Raw genomic sequence first — 14861 nt, forward strand, 5'->3', positions numbered from 1 at the left:
TCGATATGTTAGGTCGTGGTCCGGTAATCCTAAAGGCTAACTAGTTTTCATTTAGAAGAAATTGCTTGTATTTCGACTTGAATGCGGGCATGCTCGACGACTGTGCGATAGCCGGCGAGATGCTGTCCCGTCCTAATCATATCGTTGTTTTTCTTTGTTGACGCGCGTGCGAATTTATGAGTCTCTCATTTCAAAGTCACAAATTAGAATAATATTAAATATTGCTATCTGCAGATATGAGTTATGACTTCATGCCATTACATTCATACTTGCGCGCTTTTGACTCCGAGGTGAAGTAGTCGTTGCAATTTGAGGGACAGTGACCGCAATGGAACTGATGCATACACTTGGCAAATTCTAGTGTCCTCATATCTTCTATGTTCAGAATACCAAATCTTTTAAGTAGCAATTTATCAGTAGCACATCCAGGCCCCCGTGGGGCTTTCGCAATGATACGGATGATCCGACGTTGTAGAGACAAGATGGCGTGATGGTTAAGCGTCCGGCGTCTTGATCGGTAGGTCGGTATTCGATTCCCGGCCGGGTCAGACCAAAGACCTGATTAGTAACACTGGTATCCATGGCTTCCCTGCTTGGCGCTCATGCATAACTGGGATAGCATGGAGGGGTGGTGACTTAGAAAGCCGTAAAAGGCTATATCTATACTTCCTTGTCCAGCGGCATATGCACATCATGCACGCATGGTATGCATATGCGCAGATCGTGTGTATGTCTATCATGAGTCGGTGTATATGCCGCAAAAAACATCAAGGACAAAAATAAACTACGTCCTTTCCTTCCTTCCTTCCTTTGCGGTGGGCGAATCGTATTCTTGCAGGCAACACGCCAGCAAAGATTTCCGTGGTGTAACTTTCATAGGAATATAGTGTTGAAGAGTATCAATCAATCCATAATTATAAATTCAAGTGTCAGCGGTATAGAATATATTTCGTAACATGTCAGCGTTATATTCTTAAATACAATCAAACACAGTAAATACAAACAAAATAACGTTGTAAATCACATATCTTCAGTCCACACAACACCGACTGGTGTAGGGTCTTCGCTGTCATCAGACTACACAGATAACGTACGTAGACAGCGGTAGGGCGTATTCATTCATAACCGGATATTAGTGCAGTACTATTGAATTTATCGCAATAACCTAAAGTCCTTAATGAACCAGTCTGGTGGAATTTCAGAAAAGAGCTTTGGAAGGTGAAGTTGTACCGCGTAACAGCATCTTCAGTTCGGACTCGGCAAGCAATTTCTCCTTAGTTGATCGCCTGGATAAGGCTGCGTACTTTAAGCAGAAGCTCCCGCCCTATCGACGACGTGCTTGGCGATTGAGCCTGCTCGTACAAACGTTTGTATAGGATTCGCGATGTCGTACGTAATCGTTCAGGCATACAATGCTTTAAATGATGGCCCTATTCTACATTGAGTTCGCGCAGTTCTGCTTAAACGCATCGAATTTCTAGACAGGTGACAAGGTTTAGTTAGTTATTATAAGTAGCAGTAAGCATACGTGAATGAAGAAATTTATAGCTATGCAAGTTCGTTAAATAAGGGCAACCGAAAGGCTGATTTAACCTGGCGATTCCGGTGACATAGGTCATCTCCGATGGCTTTCTACGGGACGAGAATTCAAAATATTCACTATACTCGCATCACCGATAGTTACGTTATCGTTGAAGCTATCTTTATTATGTTTATGGCAACAAGTGGTAAGCTACCTCTATGACGGTTTATTATCCTCATTTTGTATGGTTGTTTATTTTTTAGTTCATTCACAGGGGGATTCGTCTTTCACATTCCCGAATTTCTCACCAGTTATTGCAGGTAGGTATTAATTATTATCGCTGAGACAGTATAACTGAAACATGTCAGATGTTCAAATGTCTCCAATCCCCATTGATAAGCTATACCGACTCAGATATACTATAAATCCATCGGTAAAAATTGCGATAGCATATGTGATAGTGATTTTCCTTTAGAATACCTCACCCCTGTCGAAAGGTGATTTTCTATCATCTGTCGCGTTGAGCTATTCATTGCTAGTAATATAGTAACTATTCGTCATCCTTGAGTATGTCTGAACCTACTCGATGAGGAATGTGTTGATTTTATTCTAGCACTTGAGTTACGAGTCTTGAACATATGAGTCTCTCGTTCAAATTCACAAATAAGAATAATATTAAATATTGCTATCTACACATATGATTTATGACTTTTAATCCCAATACATTCATAGTCTATGTGACGTTGCGCTTGGTACTAAATCTTGCTGACATGCAGGGTAATATTTGCCGGCTGTTTATAATTAAGCCGCGTGATATCATGCAAAAAATGGTGCGGTATGGTTACATCTCAGCATGATTTACCTTTCTTCCAAAAGGTTCACTGGATAAAATCTTCTCAACGTCACTGGTCGTAGTCACCGCCAATCAAAGTCAGACTTTCAACGAAACCATCTTCACGAATGCGGTTAGCAAAATGAATTATTCATACAGTGTTTCCTCGGCTAACAAGTAGTATTCACATTTGCTTTGTGGAAATTTAGGCCAATTCATTCTACACACAAGCATTCGATGGATTCGAGTCTATCAACATCATCGCACGGGAGCTGAAGACAAACACAACAAATGAGGTGAATGGAATCACTTGAAGCCTATTAACTTGTACACTGTACAGTTTATTTGATCTCCGAGTACCGTAACGCCAACGTTTGCTGCATATTCCCACCGTTATACCTTCAGGTGTCGTACCGTGTGGAATATAATATATCATACAGTTATCCACTACTCAACGTGAGCAGTGATTCAACTGTTTTGACAACTATCGGTACTGTATCGGCCGTGAAGACTGGCCTCGAATCGAATGCACTGTTCAGCGAAGAATATTCCGTATTGGAGGATCAGTCCAACTTTTCCTTAGCAGGTAAGGAACGAAGGACTGCGATGCAAATACAGATAAAGGTAGTCAAAGCAGTCAACTTTGCTTCTCAAGTAGAAGTAGAAGTAACGCCGCAATCTTAAAGATATGTCGAAACATAAGCCAAGTAGAAAAGGAAGATCTAACAAGCCCTGGAGTAAATAGTTTGAAAAAATATATTTTCTCGATCGTTCGCGTTAGAGCGGGGCATGGATCGGGACCGGATTATCTCATTTGGACCAGAGCCTGATCGGTGTCGGATCAGTACTTTTTATGATACGGTCAGAATTGTTATTGGTGAGCATGACTGTTGTAACTAGTAACCACCAACCGCGCGCCAGTAGCCGCCAATCCAGTGCGAAAATAAATTAGCCATATATATCTTGACTACACAAGACACACAACCACACCAGTACGCCGCAAGATAATCGCCTATAACTGCAACATAAAACGTATTGTGAACCGATATTTGTAACGCTCAAAATTTCGCGAAAGCGTAATTTCACGTCGAACTAGTCGTGCTGGATGCGATTGTGACGCCGTGATTGGTCAATGGTCATCCAGAGTTAAAATGAGGTTCTGTGAGCAACACGCAATATAATTTTCGAAACTAGAAATCGCCAAGTTTATGTATCAGTTTCACTGCGGTCGTTGCCCCGAATACTTCAATGACTTCGTTACCTCTGAATCAAAAGCGCACAAGTACAACACACGCGCGTCCACGTCGTCCAAATATCATATGATCGACCGAAAAGATCATCGCTCTATCAAATATGCCGGACCTGATGTGTGGAACAGTATCCCGCCGGCCATCCGACAGTCGACGAGCATGTCCAGTGTCCACATTCAAGTCGAAATACAAGCAATTACTACTAAATAAATACAGTCCATCCTCAAGATTACCGGACCACGACTGACCTACCGATCTCGCTTCCCCTGACATGCCGTCCTATTTCTTGTCGCTTCCTTTTTCTATACTATCTTCTTTACTTTCATTCAGTGTGCATGCCTCCTCTTTACATCGCCTAGGCCAAGGTGGGTGTCCGATTCCATAGACAACTCCTAGTCGCTTCTACATCTTCCTTTCTTTTCATTGTATCGCATTTTTGTGGTGTATTGAACTGATAAAATTGCTAATAAACCAATGATGATCTGCATCACCAATCATCATACATACATTCTAGAGCAGTTAACCGGTAACGGCAATTGCCAATTGCGCATGTGTCTCCGGGAATATGTAGACTGTCCTGTGGGGATGGTGTGAACCTCTGAAAGGTTCAGGTTCGTGTGAACGTGAACCTTTTTGAAAGGTTCTGTGTGAACACGAACGTGAACCTCATGACGTCACGTGACGTCATATTGCTAATTTCAACCCCATATTTCAATTAGGTGATTGCCTACATTAATCTACTGTACACGAAACCGAGCGACGGCTCGGGGCCTCATAATAGCTCAGTACTTAAGTATACATATTGACGTTTTAAACGTCGCCAAATCTATCAACTGAGGCAATCAAATGATATAATAATCCCATAAAATCAGTATCTTGCGTCGCTTTGCCATAAATTTCGACCTGATCGGACAATGTATTCGGCGTCTGAGTATTGCCACACGGATATTGAGCAGAGTGTAAAATGGGTTTCTATACTTGCTACCGATATTACCCCATTAGTTATACAGCAGTATAGCCAACACCCCAGTCGCACGGATCTGGTTTTTATGATACAGTATACATATGTAGTCAAGATTGATCTCGTACGCCTGCTAGATTTTTACATCAGAAGACGATATCAATCTCATTGATTGGTTGAATTAGGATCATTCGCTGACAAAATACAGTGTATTTCGCTCTTGATGTCATGTGATTGCGGGTCAAGCTCTCAGCACAGAGACACTAAATATGCACAAACGGGATATTTCGAGCAAACTTTTGTAACAATATTTTTTGAGATTGTCAAGGGCATGCTCGTTTAGTGTTGAATGTTTATGCTGCCAGCTCCATGCATAGCGAGTGGCCCGCAGTTGAAAGTCAATAAATTTGAACCAAAGATGTTATAATGAAGTGAAAATTGCAATATATGAAAAAGGTTCACGGTGCAGAACCTACCAAGGTTCTGTTGTGAACGCGAACCTCAAATTTTCCGAGGTTCACACACAGAACGCGAACGTGAACCTCACGTTCACACCATCCCTTGTCCTGTATTTAATTTTGAACAAATGCGTCTATTATATTACTGGCATTTCGCTCTAATTAGTTTAATTAGACAACTGGAATTAACAAGTTGTCCAATTCTGCCTCTGATTACAGAAATATTTGGACTTTTTTTGCATTTCAGGAAACGCACTTTGCAACTTGGTCAGTTGCGGTTCTTCCCAAGTGTTCTGTAATGAAACCGAACTTGGGCTGTCGCCAACATGCATCAGTATCTGCTTTAATAAGACTGTTTGTCAGAACGGGGCGTCCTGCGTACACAGCATTCCGGCTCAAGCACCGTCATGCAAGTGAGTATCAATCATGTCTAGGGCTGGGCGAAATCGAGTAGGCCTACTTGAGTGATTAGATTCTTAATCACGCATTATGCTTCGAGTCGAGCATTCGAGTATCACTAATTATGACGTAACAAGAGTATTAAGATGTCCATGTTCAAATATGTTCTTTTCATCCATCCACAAAGAACATAATGCCCGTTCTCCATCACCTTAAAGATACTTTGGTATTTTTTTCGACCATACCGATTTCATCGCGCTTTGTGACAATGTTGAGGGTTGATCATAACTTCAGAAATATGTTATTTCCAGTAACGCTAGTAGCTTGTACTATGTGTTTCGTATGCTGCGATACGGCCAATCACGGTTTCAAGGCTTCCTCAGTGAAAAATAGTACGAAACTATAATTCTCGTTGATAAATTAACTTTCAGTGGCGTGGAGCGTATATTTTCAGTACTCGAAAAAATCGCATTTTAATACTCGACTCGAATCATTAGAATTTTTACTCGATTCAGATTCGAGTACTCGAATCATTGCGCCCAGCCCTACCTAATCATGCCCAACGCGTGTAATTGCAAACCATCGGAAAGTTGAGTTCTATGGAAGAGCGGCTATGTACAGCAGCTATGTTCAGTGACGAAGTATTTCGCCTACATACATTACTTACTCGAGAGATTATATTTTTTCGCTACTACTTCCGCTTCTGCTTAACAATATTTAGGCATAACTTACTTGTCACACTTTTATTTTGCAAAGTGAAAAGTAGCTTGGGGATACGTTTTCATCACTTCGATGTGTGGAATTATCATAAAATCTGATGGATATAGCACCTGTAACACGGTAACAGAATATATTTTCAAAAATTGCAGCTATTGTAGTGAAATTATTCGCGAATATGTACCCTATAACTTCGAAAGTACTTTTCATATCTTCATTTTAGACTTTTGGTTGAAGCAGTTTTGAAATTGCTACTTCTACTTATAAATGAGTAGAAATTCCTGGCGTTACTTCTGCATCCTTGAGTAGCAAAGCTGACTACTTTGTCCACCTTTGTATATAACGGACAGTATATTTTTCAATGAGATCATTTGTGAAACCAGAATATTGTAGATGCGTAGGTACTGCTTGCACGTGTTAGATAGGTCAATGCAGCATCGAATACGAATCGAGCGCACTGTTCCAGCCACCCATATCTGCCGTCCGTCCGATCACCCTTTTGTGATACGAGCCAACTCTTATGCGATCTTCGCTTGGTAGGTTTTTACGTCAATGGTTGATGATTATAATTTTGTCATACGACCACGACTGGAATAAGGCTGGCAATATTTTTCTGATGGGTTGACATCAGTTTTCCTCGATGAAATCTTGAGATCCACTGAGATGCATAGGACATAGTATAAATCATTGTCAATATTATATTAATTTAATTATGCATAGAATTCATGAGCATCATCACCATGTGCTCTGTTGTTGGTATCATAAGTTTCGCATGGCGACTACTATTTCTACGTGCATGCAGACAGCACCATATTGCGTTTAGTATTTGCATGTGACAACTAATAAATGATATAGCTGCATTTAATTAGCAGGTTGTCCGCATGAAAAATGGTTTTAGTGATATAATTGGGGTAATAAGGGGTATCCTGTCCCTTATTTACAAATAAATGTCACACTTATTCATTGTGACGAACATACCGTCACAAAAAGTGCGACGGATTGCTTTTCCGGTGGCTATCAAAGGAAATCGGTCTTCATTTTTTCAGCTGCGTCGGCGCAATGTCAGTCTGGTATATCGGACAATATTGCGAGTATAAAGTCGAAGTATGGATGGTAGCCGTATTTGTGCTTTGTTACCTGCTTGTGATCGCCGTCATTCTGGTTATCGGGTGCTTGTGTTGGCGAAAAGTGGGAAAACCAAAGTGAGACAAGTTGAAAACAGTATTCTCAGTGCTTCGCGCTTCAAGGTGCAGTTTCTCTAGAAAACAAAGTTACCCAGTTATGGTGCCAGCGAAACCGTCAGGACCACGAAATGAAAAGACTCCGGTTGGTAGAGAAGATGCCAGACAGGTAAGAGTCAGCGCAATTTCTGTTTACACCTTTTAGTTAAAGGCCTGCAACAAGTGAAAACATGCACACAGCGCTTCGGGTACTCAACTAATTCCAAGGTCCACGATATTAATTCGAAAACATTACCTATCTGGTATATAGACATATACTAGGGTTACCATACGTCCTCCTTTGCGAGGATTTGTCGTCCTTCTTCAGGTTTTTGAAAATTCCATCCGAGGACAGCTAAATGTCCTCTTTTTTTGGCAATTCGTCCTCCTTTACAGCTTTTACAGCTAGTATAATGGACAGGTTCAACTGAAAATCGACATAAGTGACGGGAAATAGCCAAATAGGTAATACGGACGTTCGAGCGGGTCATCCGAAAGTCGAATGAAAGTGATGACCTTTTTTTATTTTAGTAAATTCAACAAAATTTCCAGTAAATATTGCAATTCGGGTTTTACGATTCGGTAAAAGTGTCCTCCTTTCTCGATTCCAAAATATGGTAACCCTAACATATACGCCACAACCACTACTAGTCAACCTTCGGGATTACCGGACCACGACCTAACATCGATCTCGTCTTCCGCCACATACCACATCATTTTGTCGCTTGCCTTTTTATCATCCTCTGCTTTACTTTTCATTCAGTATGCATGCCTCTTCTCTACTTCGCCTATAGGCCAAAGTTGATGTCTGGTCTCAAAGACTATTCCAAGCCGTTTCGGCACCTTCCTATCTTTTCATTGTATCGCAGTATTGTGATGTTTTGAAATTATGAAAATAATAATAAACTGATACTGATACCGATTCCCCCATCAATCTTACGTTCCAAACAGACTAACTAGGCCAACGATTTCCGTTTCAAAAAAACATGTTCATTGTCGAGTAGTAAACGAAACTTTTGTGTTTCGCCAATTTTCACCATGCGAATCGGCTAAACCAGTGGTTTTTAACCTTTTTTCCTCCAGTGCCCCTTTCAAAAATTATCGTGCTCCAGCGCCCCCCACCTCATATTGTAAGGACTGTAATAAAGACAATGGGTAACAGGGAGCACTTCGTCAGCCCCCCTAAAAAACGATTGTCTTGAGCACCCATAGCGTGATAAACCAAACTCATGAGAGGGCTTGGCCACCAAGAACCCAGTCGCGTGATTTCGATGGTCAGCAAAGTTTATGTGGCCTGGTTGCCCTAGGAGCCAAAATTTTCTATAATGCATGAATGAAATAGGTTGTAATTGCATATATATGTCACTATAAACTTTTTATTCTCTCAGCCGACGTAATCAGATTTAGCAGTAGCGCTGAGTGAGCTGTTGCATTGGAAAATGAAGGCCACGTAATTAATAATTGAACATATTTGGGCGTGCCCGTTGGTACAATTAAATCGTTACATGTTATTTTGTTTCCTCTTGTCCGCTATATAGTCGAAAGTTATTGAAACGCATAAACGTTTTAAACTGAAGTAAGCACGTGATTCAAAATTGGTATTTCGTCACTGGCAAATAATTTTCTCTGACGGATGTTATTTGTCCTGTGGGGAGCAGTTTGCGATGACATGATAAGATAATTCGGCACGAGCGATTTAAGCACCTATGGACAATTAGACTTATATACATCGAAGTTTACGCTCAACATAAGGGCAATCCTCTTCAGTCAAGGTTTTCTCGCTGATGATCTTTTGACACACTTCTCGGAGTCCCATATTCACCGGAACGTCATATGCCTTTGTGCATCGTGGCGTGGTAATGGCCAAAGCCGAAATGTTTATTTCTATTTTCTCTAATTATGCGTTTTCTTCCGTGGGGGAGTCGTAAAAACGTGATGTTCAATTTATGTTCATTCACCGAAATAATTTAGGGTACACTTCGAGCTAACCGATTGGGGGTTTGGGTTGCAGCAGTTTCGGTCTTGGTAAGAGGTCAGAGTTCAGTCGGCCTTTTTGGGACTTTGGTATAGGAAATATTTCGCGCTTCAATCGCGCTCGAGCACCATTCGACTATAGTAAACAATATAATATTTGTGTGTGGTATATTCAGGGTCAAATCCTGGTTGTTAAATCAACAATCAGGAGCAGTCTCATACCCTGTGGTTCGAACCCTCCCGAATTCACATCGGCGATTGGCAATACGGGGAAATTAATGGTATTGGATTTTGTCTTAGTGCTTTGTGTAACTATAAGTAAGTCAACGGAGAATTGAATGCATATATCTGCACACATTGAATTTTGTACTCTACCCAGTTATTAATTTTAACATGAATGTATTCCAGACAAAGCAATTCAGATTATCTAACGTTCATCTGAGGTTGTGAACCACAACACGAGATAGTATCATCCTTTATGATACGATGAAGAAATATTTTGACGATTTAATTGGCGATCTAAAAGTACGCGCAATTCGTTTTATATGAATTATAATAACCCGCTACATTTATGAAAACATATGTAGCAAACACCGTCACGCAGCGCGACCAAAAATTTCGGGATTGGACATGTTTTGTTGGATGTTAATTTGTTCTGAATACTCATTAAGGATATGTCCTACTACCACATAATCTACGGCGAAGCCATTTTTCTTCAGCGCCCCCCTGAGCCCAGCGCCCCCATATCGCCCCCTGAGCGTTTCCACCCCCTTCAAAATCGCCAGCGCCCCTTGGGGGACGCTGGTGGCAAGGTTAAGAACCACTGGGCTAAACCATACTTTTACACTCATTCCAATGAGTGAAAACGAATCAAATGCATCAATTATTATTACGACAGCGATGGGCAAACTACGGCCCGCAACACCGTTCTGTGCGACCCCCAACCTGCAACCTTCTAGTGGTACACAACGGAATGCAATTTGTGCCACAACAGAAGTTAACGACATTCTGTCAAATAAACATCTGGATAAGAAAAAAATCGTCTATAGAGACACAATGCGCATAATTCGCGCCCGTCTCTACTTACTTCACAGCGCGTTTACAACTAATTTCAGCCTGGAGAAAACGCAGCGAACGGCAACAGAACCCAGAGAAAGCCAGAGGCACGCTCGCCGCTATCCAGCATATTAGAAGAACGCTCCGCTGTTCAGATATCAGACGAAGGACTCGACGCTCGCGCACGAAGAGCTTCTAGCGACGAGGAAGGGTCGGACGAAAGGCTTACTTCATCCCTATCGTCGTCGGGTAGCGAAGAACAAGAAGGAAAGCCCTACAACGTGCTACATTACGACACAGATTCACAGGTAAAAGTAAATGGAGGCCGTTATGGTATTAAAAGAAGGTGTCAGCGGTCATATAGTGTATACCACAGCTGGACTGCAGACATGATTTCTGAGTCAATGCCAATGCAGCCATCGTAGTGCGGAGCATGGACCGGAGCCGGATTGGATATCCGGCTGGATTTTTTCAATTTTGGCCGGACCGGATCGGAGCCGGATCAGTACTTTTTTGATAAGGCCAGAATCTTCATGGATAAGCATGCCGTTTGTTACTAAAAAACTACCAACCAAACACACGCAAATACACGCCAAACCAGTGCGAAAATAAACGAGCCATATTTATAAATTCACGAAACCACCGTACCGTGTTGGGCCGGATTTTTGGCCGGACTTTTTCATTTTTGGCCAGAGCCGGATCGGAGCCGGATCAGTACTTTTTCCTGATACGGCCGGAGCCGGACCGGAGAATTGAAAAACCGGATCGGAGTCGGACCAGAGAATTTGTCGATCCGCTCCGCCGGGGCCTACGATACTTGCTACGATACTTACTACGATGCTAAATACTTAAGTATCGTAGGCCCCGGCTCCGCACTATCCATCGCTTGCCTGGCGTTCCGTTATTAAAGCTAGTGCTCACATACAATATAATATTGACCGGCTGTTAATAGTGCTGCCGCATGATAGCATGTAGAATATGATGCGGCATGGTGATAACTCAGAGTGAATTATATTTCTTCCGAAAGGTTCACTGGATAAAACGTTTCAACAACGTTGGTCATAGTCACCGCCAATCATAGTCAGACTTTTAACGAAACCATCTCCACGAATGCGGTTAGCAAAATGAATTATTCGGACAGTGTGTCCTAGGCGAACAAATAGTATTCGCATTTGCTTTGTGGAATTTACTTCATACTTTGAGTGATTCGTTTTCATTAGGATCTCTGTTTATGTGCTTGTTATTGTGTCGTTAACTGTTTCTATATGTTATAAATTGGATTTGATAGTAGTACGACGAGTCAATTTTTCATGTCGGATTCAAATCGAATATTATCGCTGATGAAATAATTCTCACTTGCGAGAGATGAAATTTCAGTACTAAAAACGACTGTCTCTATTGTACTCGAATTATTGCAATCAGCACTTGTTTCGGATTCGAATATGCTTTAATCGTTGTGTCCAGTCATAATCTCAGGGAGCAACACGTTTTGCATCAAGCCTACCTGTCATTTACAGCAGTGATTCTCAACCTTTTTCAGTTCGCGACCCACCAGACGCCCTTTCGCGACTAACGTTCAAACCACTGCTCCTAGGCGCCAGTTTTTATGTTGTCAGTGCTTTACAGTTATCTGGTCGCGCCTATAGCGTGAATATATTCCCGAATTCATGATGGCATTCGGTCAATGATATCGGCAATTACTATAAATTTTTGGCGACAGCAATATTTGGAAACAGCCATTTAGGCGCCTATAGTCAATGGACAATTCGGTATATATATACCGAAGGTCTCGATCCTTTCGGCAGAGCCTGTCGATCTTTTTGGCAGCACATTTCGCAGAGTCGCATGTTGGCCGAAACTTCATATGTATTGGTTCGGGCTCTTCAAAAATGACTTTTTTTCTCAAATCGTACTGGCTACTTGATAAAATTGTTAGGTTACCTAATTCAAGCCTACACACAAAATTTGGTTCAATTTCAGCCAGTAACCGCTTTGCTACAGGAGAAGAAATTGTCTATTTATTATATAAAAATAAATAATGAAAAATTTGAAAATTTTCTGTTCGCCCCATGAAAGTGTTAGGCTGTCTATAGAAACGATCCTCACCAAATTTGGTTCACATCCAACCAGTGGAAGCGGAGTTATTGCCGTCGAAAAATTTTGATTTGAATAAAATAGTATTTACGGTGAGCACAACTATAATAAATAAACAAAGAATCGGTCACCGTAAATACTATTTTATTCAAATGAAAATTTTTTCGACGACAATAACTCCGCTTCCACTGATTGGAATTGAACCAAATTTGATGAGCATCGTTTCTATATACAGCCTAACACTTTCATGGGGTGAACAGAAAATTTTCAATTTTTTCATTATTTATTTTTATATAATAAATAGAAACTTTCTTCTCCTGTAGCAAAGCGGTTACTGGCTGGAATTGGACCAAATTTTGTGTGTAAGCTTAAATAAGGTAACCTAACAATTTTGTCAAGTAGCCAGTACGGTTTGAGAAAAATAGTCATTTTTGAAGAGCCCTAGTGTTGGTATGTCGTGGCGTGGTAATGACCGACACCGAAAGGCCTATTTCAATAAATTATGCGTATTATATTATTAGACCACTATCAACACCAAGACATCTAACGATATCGAATCGCGCATTGCGTGAAGAAAATTTGATAGAATACCCCTTGATTGATGTTGATTCATGAGATAATTTTAGCCCCTCTTCAAGCTCGATGCACCAATTGGGGGTCGGGGTGCGGCAGTTAGGGTCCTGCCTGTAACAGACAATTAAAGACGTGAAAGGCTTATATATAGATAAGCTCCTCGCCATCGTATATGCTTAAGGTTTTTTTTATTAAGTCTGAAATTGGACCGTGCTCAAAGTCGTCAGAGGCGGAATCACAATAAAGAAAATATCGGCCTGGTGTAAATGACCATTGTATAAGACATCATGAATGCCACAAACAACAACAGACGAGAAAGCGCGTATCCAATCACCAATTCATCTATTGCGTTGAACACAAAGGGGTTATGAGTAGCTCGCGTTGCGGCAAATGTTTACAGATTATAACGACTAATCGGGCTGGATTGCTGCATTTCCCGATCAACGTTCGCAAAGCCTTTGGGGGAAAGTATGAATTTGAATACCACGCACACGCAATAAAGCACTGTAGGATTTCACGCTCCAATCAATATGACTGTGACGAAAATCTGGATCACGAACTATTGTGAGCACGGCAACGTGACTTGTGGCGCTTATGGGCGCAAAACAATTTGATTTGGAGGAAGAGACTGTGTATTAACTCTTCCAATCTTGAAAATTTAAAGTATTTGGAATATTTGGACAATTGAATACGAAACTTAGAACTTCTTCGCGGCCCACCTGAAATAGCTTCGTGGCGCACTGATTTACAGCATATAGCAGCAATTAACTCATCCAATAGGATATGCTAATTTGTCGGTGTCATTACGTTACACGCCATTTCAGGTCGCTGAAAGTCGATACGACAATCTGGAAACAACGGGAAGCAAATCTACGCAAACAAAAACTCGAATTGATGTCCATCTCCCAGATTCAATTCTGGCTAGAAATATTACATAATGCGCGCTCGAGAAGCTGACAAGCTATTGCAATTCATCCTGGCAGCAGTATACGTTCGACACCACGTATAACAGAGTCATGTCCGAGACAGAAAGCGGTGGTAATGGAATCCGAAGTCGTTCAACAGCCCAACAATATTGTACGAAGTCGTTTACTATGTTTTTCTACGCCACGATTATACTAAATATGGTATATTTTCCAATCAAAGGATCGGTAGAATTGAAGGAATGCAGACGGGAATACTTGTATAGCATTGCCCTCTTAAGAAATGTTATTGCCTAACAAAAATTTTGGTTCGTAGTTAACGTGGGCGCTCGCTTGCCAATCTAATCATTTTATTTTTGACCTTGCCCGCCTATATACTTGATAGCGTCGAATGATTGATATAAGTTTTATCTTGATTAATTAATATTTTATATGGTACAGAGAGTTTTGCGATGATTCTACAAATTCACTTTTAACTTTAAAATCGATGCTAACTAACGATCGTGGATGTTCCAACTTTATCGCGGCTCCGTTTGCAGATAGTCTTATTTAAAATTACCGTTTTGGGATGCAAAGAAAGGAAATGTATATCGGTGTTGCAATGTACAAAGCTGTAAAAATCTCGATAGCGTTATCCATCTATGACACTGTTACTGGCGAATCAACTTTCATTAGTGTCTTATCAGAGATGGTCAGTTATGAAGTACTGAATTCTGTTTTTTGGAGTACTGAAGCAGATTTTGCCAACTTGCTGGACTTGCATGCACGTACAAATTTCGGAAGTCGCCATACCCCCGTATTAAACTACTAAAAGGATTGACCCAACCTGCGTTTTGAAATTACTTGAGTACTTTTGAGATTCTTCTACTTCAGGAGTTCTCA

The 14861-nt window shown here is 41.0% G+C and overlaps 1 protein-coding gene across 1 annotated transcript; it reads left to right on the forward strand.

Moving 5' to 3' along the window:
* The first annotated feature begins 1297 nt into the window (after positions 1 to 1297).
* LOC145439167 (uncharacterized) lies at positions 1298 to 14804 on the forward strand. Its single transcript, XM_080316654.1, has 10 exons — positions 1298 to 1727; positions 1786 to 1842; positions 2399 to 2487; positions 2564 to 2650; positions 2760 to 2940; positions 5271 to 5436; positions 7186 to 7341; positions 7402 to 7489; positions 10449 to 10697; positions 13881 to 14804. The coding sequence occupies exons 1-10, from the start codon at positions 1625 to 1627 to the stop codon at positions 13992 to 13994; spliced, it is 1290 nt and encodes a 429-aa protein (XP_080172780.1). The 5' UTR covers positions 1298 to 1624; the 3' UTR covers positions 13995 to 14804.
* The last annotated feature ends 57 nt before the right edge of the window (positions 14805 to 14861 follow it).

This window comes from Botryllus schlosseri, chromosome 5 (assembly GCF_051294905.1).
Source record: "Botryllus schlosseri isolate E-star chromosome 5, Bs_hap1, whole genome shotgun sequence".
NCBI lineage: Eukaryota > Metazoa > Chordata > Ascidiacea > Stolidobranchia > Styelidae > Botryllus > Botryllus schlosseri.

Bases quoted from the DNA above. Each gene is read 5' to 3' on its own strand.
- LOC145439167 (XM_080316654.1), top strand. From the start codon at position 1,625: ATGGCTTTCTACGGGACGAGAATTCAAAATATTCACTATACTCGCATC. The intron at 5,437-7,185 runs GTGAGTATCAAT...TCATTTTTTCAG, and splicing joins GCTCAAGCACCGTCATGCAA to CTGCGTCGGCGCAATGTCAG. The intron at 7,490-10,448 runs GTAAGAGTCAGC...AACTAATTTCAG, and splicing joins GTAGAGAAGATGCCAGACAG to CCTGGAGAAAACGCAGCGAA.